At 31.9% G+C, this 19,238-nt stretch overlaps 1 protein-coding gene across 1 annotated transcript in view; it reads left to right on the plus strand.

The window, feature by feature from the left end:
* LOC127728449 (kinesin heavy chain-like) overlaps positions 1 to 19,238 on the plus strand; it is a 34,476-nt gene that overhangs the window by 11,949 nt on the left and 3,289 nt on the right. Inside the window, exons 7-22 of the mRNA XM_052235830.1 lie at positions 657 to 744; positions 1,103 to 1,227; positions 1,587 to 1,691; positions 3,046 to 3,194; positions 3,554 to 3,702; positions 4,748 to 4,935; positions 10,670 to 10,945; positions 11,276 to 11,419; positions 12,625 to 12,816; positions 14,011 to 14,128; positions 15,659 to 15,821; positions 16,699 to 16,861; positions 17,684 to 17,755; positions 17,975 to 18,228; positions 18,526 to 18,605; positions 18,953 to 19,053. Of these exons, the coding sequence (XP_052091790.1) occupies positions 657 to 744; positions 1,103 to 1,227; positions 1,587 to 1,691; positions 3,046 to 3,194; positions 3,554 to 3,702; positions 4,748 to 4,935; positions 10,670 to 10,945; positions 11,276 to 11,419; positions 12,625 to 12,816; positions 14,011 to 14,128; positions 15,659 to 15,821; positions 16,699 to 16,861; positions 17,684 to 17,755; positions 17,975 to 18,228; positions 18,526 to 18,605; positions 18,953 to 19,053 (2,367 nt within the window). The remainder of the gene's footprint in view (positions 1 to 656; positions 745 to 1,102; positions 1,228 to 1,586; positions 1,692 to 3,045; positions 3,195 to 3,553; positions 3,703 to 4,747; positions 4,936 to 10,669; positions 10,946 to 11,275; positions 11,420 to 12,624; positions 12,817 to 14,010; positions 14,129 to 15,658; positions 15,822 to 16,698; positions 16,862 to 17,683; positions 17,756 to 17,974; positions 18,229 to 18,525; positions 18,606 to 18,952; positions 19,054 to 19,238) is intronic.

A 19,238-nucleotide genomic window follows, 5' to 3' on the forward strand; every position in this document is an offset into this window, starting at 1 on the left:
GTTGTTGTTAACCAGATACCAGTGGCTTGTTTATGTTTTAATATCATTGTTTTAATTCTGCATATTGAGATGCAAACATTAGTTTTCAGTGACAGTGTTGAGTATACAATGTACGTAGGAAAATGAGTTTCCTTCTCTGAAAGTTTGCATATTAAACATTTCAAAAATATCTGAAAGAATGAATCCTTTACCCAGTTAATTATGTTTCTGACCTTGTATGTATCTTAAGCTTTTGGAATTATAGCTGACAATTGATGTCCAAAAAATGAATAATAATAGTGTTCAAGAAGAAATACATTCAAAGTGAGAAAGATAAAGGAAAATTAAATACTAATAACACACAAAAATAACATGAAAACTGTTTTATACTCTCCCCAATAATCACTATTCATGAATGGATGGATATATGATTTTAATCTAGATGTAACCATTATGAAAAAAATTTTGTGAAGGTTTTTAGGAATCATCTTGTCCATCGTGTAAAACACAACTTGTCCTCAACCTTCCCACGAATTTCATTGAAACTTAAAACAAAATTATATTAGTATGAAATCTTTTCAAAACATTCTTGAGTGAATCAGTATAAACTTCTCAGCATTTCTTTTTATATTGCTTGATATGAAGCTGTAATCACTTTTAATCATTTGCATTTGTAGGGAGCAACAGAAAGATTTGTATCCAGTCCAGAAGAAGTAATGGAGGCTATAGAAGAAGGAAAATCTAATAGACATGTAGCTGTTACTAGTAAGAATATTATATTTATCTGTAGTATGTCAGAAAGCAACCATATTTTGTATCACCTGCAAATCAACTCATAGGATTCACTATCCATTTCAAACTTGATTTTATTCTCCTCAAAAACCAATGAAAGGATTTCAACAAAACTTTCATGGATTCTTTAGAAAATAATTCCTGTTGCTTTCTTATATCATTGCTTTTATCAAAATGATTTTTGAAATTTCTATGAGGGTACATTTGGGCAAAAAAATATTTCTTCAAACAAAATTCAGTACAAAATGTTTGTATAGAAGTTAAATAATAATTGATTAATTACATTGTTTTATATAAGACATAAATATAAAGTGTATGAATTTTTTTACAGATATGAATGAACATAGTTCCAGAAGTCACAGTGTCTTTCTTATTAATGTAAAACAGGAACATTTAGAAACAGAGAAAAAATTAAATGGCAAACTATATCTAGTCGATTTAGCGGGTAGTGAAAAGGTAAATATTACCTCATAACACATGAGTCCTTATCTTATATTCCAAAGGTCAAAATGGCTTATGGATTATTTATCCACTTAAGTAAATTTTGTGTCAATTAAAAAAAAATCATCATGTTAATATGATTTATCCCTACACAAAATCAAGATATATTACTAGGTATAACTGTGTAGAATGAATACTTGCCCTGCCATATTATATACTTTTTTTAACCGATATCTATTTTAAACGTTCAATGAAGATTTTATGCACCATCCACTTGTTAAATACTTTTATACTTTTATACATGGTTTTTGTATACAGTTGAATTACTGTATGTTTCTATAGCATGGTATTGATACAAAAGTGTTGTATTTTAGGTTAGCAAGACAGGAGCAGAGGGCGCTGTTTTAGATGAAGCCAAGAACATCAACAAGTCATTATCAGCTTTGGGAAATGTAATTTCTGCTCTAGCTGATGGCAATGTAAGTTTTTTGTGATATGTATTGTGGATTCATTATTATTTGTGGTGTCTTAATTTTCGTGGATAAAAGTGAACCACGAATTTAAGTGTTCAAAGAAGTACATATTTCCAGCTGATTTCTATATGTGCTACTTCATTTTGAATACTAGAGGTTTCATTTGCGCCAATAAAACAATGATACAATTGCACTTATTTTATCAACTTATTCATTTTTATGTATATATATATATATATATCTACCAAATAATTTTAGAATGTCGCCCCGATAGCATATCAGCTACAATTCATTTGCATGGCGTTCTCAAAATCTATCTTTTTAGTTTTTGAGTAATATTTTCATGCATATGGTCTAATTCCCTGTTCAAAATAGCTGTACAAGATTCATCTACAAATAGCCTAACAGAACATGGCTTCACTGTACATCATATTATTTCTCCATTTTTCATAATAAATGCCTGAGGGAGTATGTGATCTTTACAACGATGATAGGTTTCCCTCTATCAGACTATTTTATTGAATAATATATCAGACATCTTTATGTGAAAAACTATTCTATTACTAAAAAAATATACAGGGAAATGTGGTGCAATGCAATTTGATTCCATTTTTATACGCCCGTTTAAGGGACGTATTATGGCATACTGTTGTCCGTCCGTCCGTCCGTCGTCAACATGTCTGACATTAACTCAAAAACACTTTAACCAATTTGCATGAAACTTTGGTGAATTGTTAATATCTATTGACGTGAGCTCCCTTTCGTTATTTATAAATTTTAGATTTTACGTTTCCGAGTAAAAAAAAGGGGGATTTTCCAGTTTTCGGACAATAACTCACAAACTCTTTCAGCAATTTGCAAGAAACTTTGGTGAATTGCTCCCTTTTGATTTTTATAAATTTTATTTGGCACAATTAATACCAACAAAAAAGTAGGGTGGCACAATTGATACCTTTTCAAAACTGTAATTGGAGCAAATTTATTCTGGACATATCTCCGTTAGGTTTGTATACAGTCTTTAGTAATACCACAAAATTCAGTATCAACATAAATATTAATTTTTCTTAATCAACACAAATTGGTAGCCACTAAAATAAATGTATCTACAGTATAAAATAAAAATTAAAAAAAAGGTACTGAGGGGTCAATAGAAAATCATGAGGTGAAGACAGATGGACAATACCATAGCAAAACTAAAAAGTTATAAATATACTTTTTGATTCACATTAAAGTAAGCTTTAATTAAAATCAATCTTTTTACAGTTTATCAAGTACATTGAATAATTTGTATTTCGTTTTCAGGAAGAATCTCCAATTCTGAACACGCATGGTCAATAAAACATATTAATTTTTCTTGTAGAAAAGTCATGTTCCTTACAGAGATAGTAAATTGACAAGAATTCTACAGGAAAGTTTAGGAGGTAATGCCAGGACTACGATTGTTATATGTTGTTCTCCAGCTTCTTATAATGAATCAGAAACCAAGTCTACACTTATGTTTGGTCAAAGGTGAGTTTGAAGATAACATTGCCAGTTTCACTTCTTTACCACTATTTAAAAAAAAATCAATATGAATTTTTAACTGATCTTTTGTAGAAATATGTAAAGTATTTTCTTTTTGTCACCTCTTATTTATATCTGAAAAGAGAAATGTACTGAATTCAGTACCAAAGAATATTGCAGAAAATGGGAAGAATTTAAATATTGAACATATAATAATGTAGAAATATAGAAATACATACAGTTTCTTGTAAACATACTTTGCATGGTCTATGAAAGGATTATATTTTTAGTAAATTGTATATTCAAACTTGCATGATATTGCCAGTTAATTTCCATAAGAAATTATCATAAAACATTTATTGTAGAGCAAAGACCATTAAGAATTCTGTTAAGGTTAATGAGGAACTCACTGCTGATGAATGGAAAAGAAGATATGAAAAAGAGAAAGAAAAGAATGGCAAATTGAAAACATGGGTTCAAAAATTAGAGGCAGAGCTTAAAGCTTGGAGAAGTGGTTTGTATTCATATTTTGAATAGCAAATCCTAGCTTCTATCTACCTTGTGAACTATCACTTCAATGTCAAACTTATTTGTTGAAAAGATTTGCACAAATGTTGTCTCAATGATGTCCTGTTATTAATTTGAAAGAGCAACATTTTCACCAAGTAATAAGAGAAGTTAATCTTCAAACAAAACTCATCTTATATTTGAAAATGAATTTATCTAATTGTAAGAGATATTCCAGGAAAAACTGATTTGGAGGGTTTTGACACTATGGATATTTATGCCCCGCCGTAGTGGAGGGGGCATTAAGTTTTACCTTTGTCACTCTGTACGTCCGTCCGTACGTACGTACGTCCTGAAATTGGTTTCCATTCTCTAACTTTAGTTTGCCCCAACTAAACATTATGAAACTTGTACACAATGCTTATTACTACAATACACAGATCAAGTTCGAATTTTGGTGGTGTCACTTTTACTATTCTTGAGTTATGCCCCTTTACAAATGGAAAAATTGCTGAATTTTTCGTTTTCGTTCTCTAACTTTAGTTTGCCCCAACTAAACATTATGAAACTTATACACAATGCTTATTACTACAATACACAGATCAAATTTGAATTCTGGTGGTGTCACTTTGACTATTCTAGAGTTATGTCCCTTTACAAATGGAAAAATTGCTGAAGTTTTCATTTCCGTTTTCTAACTTAAGTTTGCATCAACCAAATGTTATGAAACTTATACAGAATGCATATTACCACAAAACTCAGATAAAGATGCATTTTGGTAGTGTCACTTTTACCATTCTTGAGTTTTGTCCCTTTATAATGTTCCATGCAAGCAGAGCATGATCTGTGTCCCATGAACACATTCCCCATTTATTTTTTCTATGTGTTAGTTTTTTTACAGGAGGATGTAACAAATTAAAACAGAAGTTGTGGATTGTGGCGTATAAAAAAAATTCTTGTCCAACACCCTTATACATTTTTTCCTGGAATTACCCTAGATTGAAACCTTGAAACAATTGATATCTTCAGTATGTGTTTGTGTTTAATTTTAGGTCAGGCTGTATCATCAGAGGAACAAATAGATATGAAGGCCAGTATAACATCTATTGAATCTGAAGGATTAGATGTTGCTCCAACTATCATGGAATCTAGTATAGGTAATCTTAGTACCATAACAGAGGCTGAGAAGACACAATGGGATGGTGAAAGGATGAAATTATATGCACAGTTAGACGAAAAGGTAATAGGATGGTGTAGAAAATATAAAAATTGAAGAATATGGGTTATTGGCAAGACACATTTTAATATAATGCTCCTGTGTTGGATGCATTTACACTTAGTTTCTGTACCTTCAATTATTATCTGAGTCATTGATACCTTAACAAAATCTTACACAGTCATCAATGGCACTAGAAAAAAAAATCTGGACAATTTTAAGAGATTCATACATAACTGTTTTTGAAAAAAGGTTGAAATTGACCATGGTAACAATGTTTTTTTCTAGGTTATTGTACAGCATTTATATTTCATCAGGCCCCTAATAATCATTTATTTCACTTAAGCACTTTCACATTTTTCAATAGATTAATTTTAAAACGATTTTTTTTTCTGTTGTGTAATTTTAAGTAAAGCCCCTTTTAAACTTGCTTTGCTTGATCTGTCTATTCTAGCCTAATTTCTCCAAATCTACATATAATATATTATATATTTAAATAGTTTATCCCATAACTAACATTCTTTTCAAAAAGATAACAGATTTTTATATGACCGCAAAAAATTATTGCGTTGGTATATTGGTATCACGTCGTCGCTGTCGTCTATTTGGTTTCCGGACAATAACTTTAGTTGAAGTGTATGGATCTCTATGAAATTACACCAAAGGTTCAATACCACAAAAAGAAGGTTGGGATTGTTTTTGGGGGTGATGGTCCCAACCGTTTAGGAATTAGGGTCCAAAAAGGGGCCAAAACAAGCATTTTTCTAGTTTCAGGACAATGACTTGTGTATAAGTATTTTGATTGCTCTGAAATTGTACCACAAGGTTCAATACCACAAGTAGAAGGGTTGAGATTCATTTTGGGGGTAATTGCCCAAACCGTTCAGGAATTAAGGGCCAAAAAGGGTCTAAAACAAGCATTTTTCTAGTTTTAAGACAATAACTTGTGTTTAAGTATAAAAAAGAAGATGTGATGTGATTGCTAATGAGACAACTCTCCACAAGAGACCAAATGACACAGAAATTAACAACTATAGGTCACCGTCAAGGGTCCGGAAACGGTCATATTTGCCAGTCATGTCCTAAACTGAAAGTATTTGTCCTAAATGAGTAATTGGGGTTTAGGACAAATTTCACATTTTTTAACAGAAATAATTTCGGTCATTTCATTGACTCAATGTTTTAAATCAGATTTCTTAATCGCCATTTTGCACTTGTGATCACTTGTTTTTGTTTATAATCCCTTTCCTGTAATAAAACTGCCACTCCAGTATAGTTTGATAATCCTGAGGGCCCTCCTAATACATTTGTAACTATATCAATGCCTCCGGGAAACATTGGCTAATGATCACTAATTACTTTTTACCTGAGTTTTTAATTCACACCTGACATTGACCACAAGCTCAGAATAATATCTTAAAGAAATTAAAATTCCTTGACAAGTGTATTCATTATTTAATTACTTTTCAGCAAAGACAATCATCAATTCTGATTTAAAATTAAACCTTAATTTTATCTATTAGTAGAAAAAAGTATTTTTTTCACGAGTAACACACGTGCTTTATTTACTATGTAATACGCATGCGTGAAGTTGTCTTCAGCAAATTAAATATTTAATCGTAAAATGCAAATTGATTTCATGCTAAAGTAAACGAATGCAACTATTAACTGTTATATTCAAACACTTTTACAGGTAATAAAATTAAAAAGCCGGTGATTTCCTGTCAATTTGATAAACAAAACGAATCCCGGAAATGAATCCGGAATTTCCGTACTTTAATATTATCGTTAACTTCCGGTTTTAATTTTGTCAAATCGAAAGAAACGGTAGCAATGTCTGAGAAATTGACCATTTTGAGTCATTAAAATCATTTCTATTTTAAACTGTTGCATTCCCTAAACTGTTCTTGAAGGTTTTTAGAAAAATGGTAAGAAATTTACTTGTTGTAAATGCGATGAAACACATGACAGCAATTCAAGTTCGTTGATGCTATGAATCTAGTTTGACATCGACATTGATGACGACAAAATTATTTGAAAAGGGGCACCAACTTTTCAATCATCTAAAAATGACCGAAATTGTGTGAAAAAAATTCCGGATCCTTGGTCACCGTACGGCCTTCAACAATGAGCAAAGCCCATACCGCACAGTCAGCAATAAAAGGCCCTGAAATGACAATGTAAAACAATTCAAATTTTTTTTTCATCAAGATTTAAGAAATTGTCAATATTCCAAAGAAAAAAATTGGGGGTCACAATTTATTTTGCTAATTCGTTTGTATATAGTCTGAAAACAGATTTACTAAGTATTGCGCAACAGCAGTGTATTGCACAACAGCAAGAAATCTTCAATTGAGTATAAATTCAAATCATACAACCAATTTTAAGTTCTTTGACTACATTTACTCTGTTTCAGAAACCTATAATATGTCAAATATTTAATTACAATTTAAATTCAGACCTGTATCAAGCTTGAATATTGTGTCCATTTTTGCCCCAAATGTTCAGGGTTGGACCTCTGCGGTCATATCCAGCTGCCCTCGGCGAAGCTGTTTATTTACTTTACAGATGGTACAAATTGCTCTAATGAACTTTTACCCCATATGACATCAAGGTTCTACTCAGAATGACCTTATTACATCTATGGAAATCCTGATTGAATTTTTATACGACCGCAAAAAAATTTTTGTGGTCGTATATTGGTATGACGTTGGCGTCGTCGTCGTCGTCGTCCGGCGTCGTCCGAAGACACATTGGTTTTCGCACTCTAACTTTAGTTTAAGTGAATGGATCTCTATGAAATTTTACCACAAGGTTCAATACCACAAAAGGAAGGTAGGGATTGATTTTGGGGGTTTTGGTACCAACAGTAAAGGAATTAGGGGCCAAAAATGGCCAAAAATAAGCATTTTTGTAACTTCCAGACATAACTTGTGTGTTAGTGTATGGATCTCTCTGACATTGTACCACAAGGTTCCATATCACAAAAGGAATGCTGGGATTGATTTTGGGGGTAATTGCCTCAAAATTTTAGGAATTAGGGGCCAAAAAAGGGGAAAAAACAAGCATTTTTCTAGTTTCATGACAATAACTTGTGTGTAAGTGTATGGATCTTTCTGAAATTGTACTACAAGGTTCCATATCACAAAGGGAAAGCTGGAATTGAGTTTTGGGGCTAATTGCCGAAACGTTTAGGAATTGGGGGCCAAAAAGGGGCCAAAAATAAGCATTTTTCTAGTTTCCAGACAATAACTTGTGTTCAAGTGTATGGATCTCTCTGAAATTGTACTGCAAGGTACAATACCACAATGGGAAGGCTGGGATTGATGATGGGGGTAATTGCCTGAATATTTTAGGAATTAGGGGCCAAAAAGGGGCAAAAAACAAGCATTTTTCTAGTTTCCAGACAATAACTTGTGTTCAAGTGTATGGATCTCTCTGAAATTGTACTGCAAGGTACCATTCCACAAAGGGAAGGCTGGGATTGAGTTTTGGGGTGATGAATCATAAGGGGGTTCAAAAAATTTGGGGGGGGGGGGGGGTGATTTTTTTTTTTCCTTTTGTTTCTTTTTTTCCTTTTTTTTTTCTTTTAAAATTTTCCATTTTAAGTTGGTTATTTCTGATTTATATTTAAAAATAAATAATAATGATATTGTAGGAGATACACACCAAACAAGTATTGTGCAATAGCAAGAAATTTTCAATTGCACAGTATTGCACAATAGCAAGAAATCTTCAATTGCACAGTATTGTGCAATAGCAAGAAATCTTCAATTGCACAGTATTGCGCAATAGCAAGAAATATCCAATAGCACAATATTGCGCAATAGCAAGAAAATGTCAATTGTACAGTATTGCGCAATAGCAAGAAATATTTAATTGCACAGTATTGTGCAAAAGAAGATACTTCGTATAAATTGCTTATTTCTTGACCAATTTCAATGGGGTTTTATTCTTGAATTCTTGGGGTTCTTTAATATGCTGAATCTAACCGTGTATTTAGTTTTTGGATTTTGGGCCCCGTTTTTAAATTGGTCCACATTGAGGTCCAAAGGGTCCAAAATTAAACTTTCTTTGATTTCATCAAAAATTGAATTATTGGGGTTCTTTGATATGCCGAATCTAACCGTGTATTTAGATTCTTAATTTTTGGTTCTGTTTTCAAATTGGTCTACATTAAGGTCCAAAGGGTCCAAAATTAAACTTAGTTTGATTTTAACAAAAATTGAATTCTTAGGGTTCTTTGATATGCTGAATCTAAACGTGTATTTAGATTTTTGATTATGGGCCCAGTTTTCAAGTTGGTCCAAATCAGGGTCCAAAATTAAACTTTGTTTGATTTCAACAAAAATTGAATATATGGGGTTCTTTGATATGCTGAATCTAACCATGTATTTAGATTTTTGATTTTTGGGCCCCGTTATCAACTTTGTCCACATTGAGGTCAAAAGGGTCCAAAATTAAACTTTGTTTGATTTCTTCAAAAATTGAATTCTTGGGGTTCTTTGATATGCTGAATCTAACCATGTATTTAGATTTTGGATATTGGACCATAATAGGTGAATGTCCAATTTAAAATTTTTAAGTTCTTAGACCACATTCATTCTGTGTCAGAAACCTATGCTGTGTCAAATATTTAATCACAATCCAAATGCAAAGCTGTATCAAGCTTGAATGTTGTGTCCATACTTGCCCCAACTGTTCAGGGTCATTTTATTTAAACTTTACAAAAAAAAAGGAGAAAAAGAAAAGAAAAGAGAATACCGTTAAAAGGCTTGTATAGTCCACGGTTTTATTCTCCAAAATTGGACCTGCCAGCAGGGGTGCGGACTATAGAGTTCAATAAGCAAGAAATAATAGAAAAAATTCAATTTCATGATGTGGTTTATTTTTGTTCCGCCATGTTTGTAATTGATATTGTAGAGGGCGCTCTTATCACTTTTCAAACTAATAATTTTACCTAATCCATATTAATAAGTTATTATTATTCAATATCAAATTAATATTGATAAATTTAAAAGTTAAACGCTTCATAACAAATTTATCGTTTCTTTTCAATGCATTGCTTATAAAATAAACTGGTATCTGCTTGAATGAAACTGTACAAAAAAGGTAAAAAAGTCAACAGAAACCAGCTTACGATGTGTAAATTACAAAACGTAATCGGTTATTATACGTTCCGTTTTGGTGTTTCATAGAGACTAATATGTTATTTATTAGCTTAAAACCCTTCAAACATTAATGTGATAGATATATTTAATGCTATTTTACATCAGGATGGAACTGTTTTACTTTCAAAGTCGTATTATATTGATATCTAGTATATACGGATTTCAACTCTCACCGTTTTTTCTCTTCTTTAACACATGCTTTTCAAACTTCCGGTTTAAACATAAACAAGTTTCTAAATGTGATTTAGACTTATTTTAACAACCGTGAAGGCTTTTAGAATCATTTACAAGCAGTTTCAGCTTCTGTTTGTTGATGGAAAATAAGTTTTTCCAAGAAAATACCGCATACCAGCACACACGATTTGAAAATACTGGAGTTTCATTAGACCTTTTCTAACAGTTACAAAAAGTTTTTTTACCAAAAATTTCGTGGGGAGAAGGGGGTGCGGACTATGTACCAGTGCGAACTATACAAGCCCGATTAAGGTAGCATATTTATATTCAGTGGACTTTGTAAGAAGAGAACAAATGATCTATACTGATATATATTTTTTTAATGAAGCCAACATTAGATATATTTCTTTTAGGATGATGAAATCAACAACACGTCTCAAATGATAGAGAGACTGAAGGAACAAATGATGGAACAGGAAGAACTAATCAGCTCAGGAAAGAAAGACTATGATGTACTACAACAGGAGATGGCCCGTATCCAGACTGATAATGAGTCTGCTAAGGATGAGGTGAAAGAAGTGCTCCAAGCTTTGGAAGAACTTGCTATGAATTATGATCAGAAATCACAAGAAGTTGATGCTAAAAACATAGAGAATGAAGCACTAGCTGAAGAATTGAGCAAGAAAACAGTAAGTGTTAATCAGTATAGCCAAATTATCACAGTTTTCTTATCTAACCATGATTGCATGACGATAAAATATTTTATGTCTTGTAACAACATTTCTTTTTTCCTCAATGTGGTTCCACAGATATTGACATTTTAAAGAAAGAGTCCATTACAGCATTTTCAACCATTCAGCAGATGTTACACTCATCATGTTATAGACATGCATATTTTCATGCAATGTCTGGAATTTAAAATTGTCATGTTGCTGAATAATCAGAATGATATCTTACATTTAAAAGTGTTGTTATAGCTTAATACCAGTTTTATATATGCTGTTTTGTTAAACCTACAGAATTCCTTGAATGCCCTACAGTCAGACTATGATTCTGCCAAGGATTCTGTACTTCATCAGAAGAAACGTGTGGCTGACATGATGTCTGGATTGTTGAAAGATCTTGGAGATATTGGAGAGATTGTAGGAGGAGGTGATTCTAAGGTATAAACTAGAATGTTTTAAGCCTTTAAAATATGAATTTATCTTGATTTTCAGAAGTTTTATATATGGATTAGGCAGGGTACAAAATCAAATAGCCATGCAATTTTGGTTATGCAGACTTTGATCATGTAAAGACATAGAAATGGAAAAATAGGTTATGTTTCAACAATTAAAAAAGTTACTGTGAATTTAGATGTTTCTGTGTGCATTTATAATTTGCAATTGTAAAACCAAAATGGACACAAATGCAAGTTTAATTATTGTGATGTCAGGAAATGCTGGATGTAACACTCATAATGCTATCTAAAATACCCTGTCACAAGTTTTCGCAAAAATAAAAATATCGCATTAATTTCTGAATTAAAAGTATTTGTAAAAATTTAGAAGACTATTACAGATCAGATTGAATAAATCTTTATAGTTATATCCATCTTTTGGTCATTGTATGGACAAGGATAGATCAGTATATATGTGTATAGCTTTTTATCTGTTTTTTCATTTATTATTAGTCCCCTACCGACTAAGTTGAAGGGGACTTTAGGTTTGCACTCCATCCGTCCGTCTGTCTATCTGTCTGTCCGTCCGGCAAATCAGTTTTCCACCCCATTTTTTTTCTTCATGCTTGAAGATATTGATTTGATATTTGGTGTATTGTTTTATTATGACAAGTTACAGATCAAGTTCGAATTTTGTTCCTGTCTGATGATTTTGTGCAGAGTTATGGTCCTTGGACTTTGAAAATTCACTCAAATAATCAGTTTTCCTCATTTTCGTCATGCTTGAAGATATTGATTTGATAATTGGTATATAGTTTTATCATGACAAGTTACAGATCAAGTTCTAATTTTGTTCCGGTCTGATGATTTGTGCAGAGTTATGCTCCTTGGACTTCGAATATTCACTTATATAATCAATTTTCCACACTTTTTTTCGTCATGCTTGAAGATATTGACTTGATATTTGTTATATAGTTTACACCATGACAAGTTATAGATCAACTTAGCATTTTGTTCCAGTACAATGAATTTTTAACTGGAAGGGGACTATGTATTGCCATGCAATACTCTTAGAATGCTTGTTAAGACCAGGATAGATTGAGGTAAATAAATCTGTATAGTTTTATCTGTCTTTCAGCCATTATTAGGACCAGGATAGACTGAATTAAAAAAAATCAGTGTAGCTTTAAGTTTTTATCTGTTTTTCAGTCATTATTAGGAACATCTGAGAAGTTAGAAGAAGAGTTTACCGTAGCAAGGTTATACATTAGTAGGATGAAGTCTGAAGTTAAATCATTAGTCACAAGATCACAGAACTTTGAGACCAGCAGTACTGAGGTCAACAAGAAATTAGAAACAGCTGTAAAAGAACTGTCAGACTGTCAACTCACTATACAACAGGTGAGTATGCTAAATTATTTAATCACCTTAGAGGAAAGTCCTCGTATTTCAATATTAGAGTGGCAATGTTTGTCGAGCCAGCAATATTTTGTCGCAGAAGCAAGACATAGTGATTCTCAATTTGTCTTTGGCATCATCGACATTTAGGTTCTTTGAAAATAGTTTTGCAAAGCCTTAGATCAATAATTAGGGCCCCGCGGAATGGCAGACGCCCTATAGTGATCAGTCTGTCCGTCAGTAACAAATTGTGTCCGCTCTATATCTAGAGAACCATTATGATTTCAAAGTTTATACTTGACATGTATATTAACCAACATCAGAGGGTGTGTCATAATGTATGTACAACTTCCTAGGTCAAAGGTCAAGGTCAAAAACTTTGGTTTTAGTTGACAACCCCATGTCCTATGGTAAAGATCGTGTCCACTCTATATCTTGAGAACCGTTATGATTTCAAAATTTATACTTGACATGTATATAAACCAACACCAGAGGGTGTGTCATAATTTATGTACAACTTCCTAGGTCAAAGGTCAAGGTCAAAAACTTTGGTTTCAGTTGACAACCCCATGTCCAATTATAAAGATACAAATTTTTTACCACACATTATTCACAGCGGGGCCCACAGAGATGGCTCCCATCTCAATGATATATAGTTTATAGTCATTTGTGGTTTATGCATTGAGTCATTTTTGACCAATTTGAATTAATACATGGTAACTTTTCTGAAATGCAATTGGTTATTTTATCATTTCATTTCATTTTTTTATTAAAGTCTGAATTATAAATGCTATATTTTAATCAAATAAACGGTAAAATATCTGAAACTTTCCTCTTAGTGTAAAACAGAACCACCAATTTATATTGAGATTGATTCATTTGTAATTATATTTAGATATATGTCACCATTAGTTGTCTTTTTGTTTTGTTTTTTTGTGTTGGTGGGTTTCTGTCTCATTGATGTATGGCCAGCATCTCATTTTATTCACAGTTCTTTGTTCGTAAAGAATATGGGAAAGAATATCATTTTTCAAGGCAATCATGAAATATTTTATACTAATAATGTGTTTTGAATGGAAAAAAGATGAAATGTTTCAAATAATAAGCTAAAATGAAATAACTACATAAAATATTGGAATCGAAAAAAAAAAATTGACTTAAGATTCTGTGATATTTATTTCATAATGTCTGTTTCAGCATGAAGCTAAGATGTCATCTCTAAATGAGACCATCAAAGATATTGACCAAAAGAAAAGACTATTGCAGGAGAATGTAGATTCTCTAAATGAAGAAATAGCCAAACTTAGAGCACAAGGTAATTGTGTGAATTTAAATATTATTTAGGCTGTATTTCTATAACCAAAGTTTGGAACTAAAAACAAATTAGCAGTTACTTTGGAATTGTAGGTACTCTTATTTTGTAAACAAGACGTATAATGAGAATTTGATTGAAAATGGCTGAATCAGCTCATGTAAACAATTGTTCATTTTTATGCCCACACCGTAGCGGTGGGGGCATTAAGTTTTACCCTTGTCCGTCTGTACGTACGTACAAACGTACGTCCCAAAATTGGTTTCCCTTCTCTAACTTGAGTTTGCCTCAACCAAATGTTATGAAACTTATACACAATGCTTATTACCACAAAACACAGATCAAGTTTGAGTTTTGGTGGTGTCACTTTAACCGTTCTAGAGTCATGCCCCTTTATAAATGGAAAAATTGCAAAATTTTTAGTTTCTGTTCTCTAACTAATGTTTGCCTCAACCAAATGTTATGAAACTTATACACAATGCTTATTACCACAAAACACAGATCAAGTTTGAATTTTGGTGGCGTCACTTTAACCGTTCTAGAGTTATGCCCCTTTATAAATGGAAAAATTGCAAAATTTTTAGTTTCCGTTCTCCAACTTAAGTTTGCCTCAACCAAATGTTATGAAACTTATACACAATGCTTATTACCACAAAACACAGATCAAGTTTGAATTTTGATGGCGTCACTTTAACCGTTCTAGAGTTATGCCCTTTTATAAATGGAAAAATTGCAAAATTTTTATTTTCTTCTAAGTAATTTTTGAAATTGGAGTTATCTTCCTTTGTCCATGATTATAGTTGAATCAACTACAATCAATGCTTTATACAATGCAATGTTTAATTTTGACTTCCACTGATAAAACACAGATCAAGTTGAATTTGGGTAGTGTCACTTTAACCATTATTGAGTTATGCCCCTTTATAAATCGAAAGATTGCAAAATTTTTAGTTTCCATTCTGTAACTTAAGTTTGCCCCAACCAAACATTATGAAACCTATACACAATATTCATTACCACAAAACTAAGATCAAGTACAAATTTTTTGTTTCCGTTTTCTAACTTTAGTTTGCCTCAACCAAATGTTATGAAACTTATACACAATGCTTATTACTACATAATACAGATTAAGTACGAAATTTGGTGGAGACACTTTTACCATTCTTGTGTTATGTCCCTTTATAAACATAAAAATTGCTGAATTTTTCGTTTCCGTTCTCTAACTTTAGTTTGTCTCAACCAAATGTTATAAAACTTATACACAACCGTTCTAGAGTTATGCGTGTTTACAAATAGAAAAATTGCTGAATTTTTAGTTTCTGTTCTCTACTTAAGTTAGCCTCGACCAAATGTTATGAGACTTACACACAATGCTTATTACCACAAAACTCAGATCAAGTTCAAATTTGGGTAGCGTCACTTTTACCAATCTTCAGTTATGTCCCTTTATTACTATATGATATGCAAGCGGGGGCATCATCTATGTCCACATGTGGACACTATCCACATTTATTTTTAACTTTTTTTCTTCAGAACAAATCCATATAACTGAGAAAGAAAAGGTGAAATCTGATGCTGACATGAAAACAGCTTTGGAACAACAAATGGAGGTGCATAGAGAAAGTCACCAGAAACAATTGTCTGGACTTAGGGATGAGATTGACAACAAACAGTCTCTCATTGATCAACTCAAGGAGTAAGTTTTTACCATTTACATTTCCAGTGGTCATAACCATTTAAAGCTGACATCACTAAGAGAGCCAGTATGAGATCATTCCAATTTGTAAAATTCCAACTGACAATGATATTTGGAACTTCTATAAATAGAATTTTAGTCAAACAGACCTTGATTAATATTACATATTATTGTGAAGTAAATGTAATTGGGTGTTTTTTCTGATTTTTTATGAAAGGGAGATAAAAGCCATTATTTGGACCCCTGAAATTACAAAAAAAGAAGAATTCTTCATTCCATTCAAATTTTTTTATTATTAATGATAAAGAAATAGGATAATGTAACTGGACATTTTAGTACAGATGCGCCAGCTGTGACATCATAAACCTGCTGGAATTGAACATATTTGACCAAAAATTATACATTTTACACAAAGTTGCTGGTAAAATTAGATATGACTTAAAGCCTTACCCGAAAAGATTTTTTACCCACATTAACAACATAATAAAAGACATCTTGTAGCAAAATATCTTTATTGGAAAGGCCTTTGCTCATATTTAAATATAAATGACAAGCTTTAAAATGGATTGAACAAGCAAAATTATTTTTTTGACATCACTTATCTATATAAAAAATGAATTTGCGAGACCTACATGCTTCTGTCAGTAAGTTTTAACAGTAGAATATGGGTTGTAACATCATAGGAAATAGTAAAAGTTTCAAAATGGATTAAAACTGGTGGATACACTATTTAGCTTATGTAATAAGCAACTACCGGTACATGTTTAAGAACAGCTATATGATTGATTGATTGTTGTTTGCTTAATGTCCTAGAAATGAAAAGAAGAAAGAAGATATTTATAATAAAAATATTTTAGCATTATAATGTTTATTTCAGACAAAACCAAAAATTGTCTCTTGCTTTGGATAAATTACAAATAGACTATGACAAGCTGAAGGCTGAGGAATCAGAGAAGACTGCTAAACTGAATGAATTAACCCTACAGATAGACCGTAAAGAACAAGCTAGACAGGATCTGAAAGGACTTGAGGAAACAGTGGTATGTAATAAGAACTTTCTCAAGTTTTAGTTACTAGAAATCTTGTAGGAGACAAGAAATATGGATGCTGTTCTGGTGGTTGGTAAACTAGTGATACAAAACTTGAGATAGTAAAGTATCCATATTTTGTAAATATCTTATGCTGAGGTTTATGTAAGTTGTTCTTAGCTTCACTTGGATATCAATGAGTCTACAAGATTTACTTTTATGCCCTGTCAAATATAGTAGAGGTCATTATGTTTTCCAGTCTGTGCATCAGTCTGTTAGTCTCTTCCATTTCAGGTTGAATTTTTAGATCAGGTTTTTTTTTACCATAAAGTTATGATCACATAAACTTGAAACTTAGTACACATGTTCATTATGATGTTATCTTTTTAAAGTATATGCCAAATTATGGTTTTGACCTAGATTTCACAAATCATTGAACTTGGAACTGTTATAGTGCAAAGCAAGGCTAGGTGTCTCACGGACGTAATCTTAGTTAAAAGTTTGTATTTCCAGAATTGAAATATAATACAGTATCCAGATGATCAGTATGTATTACCTAGATGCTTCAATAGGGATTCATGTCCGTTTAAAATAAAACATTAAACCACTATCTAATATGTGTTAAGGTTAAGTAATTTCAAATTATTATCAAATTAATCGAAATGATTACAATTATACAACAAACATATTTCTTATTTTGGTATGTACATGTTATAATGATAAAATCACCTGCTATGAAAAGGAGGTGAAAAGTTTAAAGTAATGAATGTTTGAATTTTTTCATGTTGGAAAATAGTATAAAACTTACAAATGCATTTATTTGTTGTTTCACAGGCTAAAGAATTGCAGACATTGCATAACCTTAGAAAATTGTTTGTACAAGATCTTCAGAATAGAGTTCGAAAGGTAAATATTTACTAAACATAGAAATTACATACTTTCAGATAACATTTTACCTACCATACATTAGATTTGTTTATACATTAGTAGTATGGCAATACTTGAAAACCACAACTACACACCAAAATATATTGAACCAAGATTCTAGTTTATTGTAATGAAATAATATTTCCATGCATTTAAAGTTATCAGTAGTTGCATTTAAACTGATCTGATTTGTTACAGTCTCAGATGAAAAAGGATGATGATGAAGATGATGATATTGGAGGGAATGCTGCACAGAAACAAAAGATCTCATTCCTAGAAAATAACCTGGAACAACTGACAAAGGTGCATAAACAGTTGGTCAGGGACAATGCTGATCTCCGTTGTGAACTGCCTAAGTTAGAGAAGAGACTTAGAGCTACCATGGAAAGGGTGAAGGCCCTAGAAGGAGCTTTGAAGGAGGCTAAAGAAGGAGCTATGAGGGACAGAAAGAGGTAAGAAGTCAGAATGTCTAGAAAAATATTGTCATTGATTTGAAATATGACTTTCAAATTTTGAAATATAAGATGACATATAATCTAATGAAATAAACAAGAACATTTTCACATAATGAAATCTTTATCTATATTACATACAATCACAATATAACTGCCAAGTAGTGATGCTGAATATACTGTTTCAGAATACTGTGCTAAACAACATTAAAGCTTTTACCAAATATAAAGAATGACTATAATAATAGAATGTAATTTTACAACGTAAGATTTAAAGTGAGAAACAATTTATTACAGATATCAGCATGAAGTGGATAGGATTAAAGAGGCAGTGAGACAGAAGAACTTGGCTAGGAGAGGACATGCTGCACAGATTGGTAAGATAATATGTCATTAACTACATTATATATACATCAGTTTATAGTCATAGAATTAAAAAAAAAAATTAGGAAAATAATAGCTTTTGTAATGTTGGTCAATAAATGTGGGAAATTTGAGTTAATTTGGGACACTTCAAATCTTTTTATGAAATAGAATCATGCATATTATATTAAGTAAGATGACTTGTTAGGTAGGATTTAAAATATAGAGAACAATGAAATAACTTATTAGTTATTTAGTTATTTAAACATTCGCTAAGCTTTGCCATAATTTCTTTGATTTTCATAACATTGATTTGAATGAAAAAGAAGAGGGGATTAATTTTTATTGATATTTTTCTCAGCGAAGCCAATAAGACCAGGACAACACCCTGGAGGTTCTCCAGCCACAGGCACTGGTATCAGAGGAGGTGGAGGAATTGCTATAAATGGTCCACAGAATTAAGTAAGATGATAGATTGATACGTGTAGCTACTTGAGTTATCATTTATTACACCTTTTCTTGTGTCTTTTTATATCCCTGTTTGTCTCTTCATACAAATTTTGTTGCAACTACAAATCAGAACTTCACCACTCATCAACTTACTTTAAAACCCTTCTCAGGAAGGGTATTTCGTGCAAATAGCCCTT

This window comes from Mytilus californianus, unplaced genomic scaffold (genome assembly GCF_021869535.1).
Source record: "Mytilus californianus isolate M0D057914Y unplaced genomic scaffold, xbMytCali1.0.p SCAF_2, whole genome shotgun sequence".
NCBI lineage: Eukaryota > Metazoa > Mollusca > Bivalvia > Mytilida > Mytilidae > Mytilus > Mytilus californianus.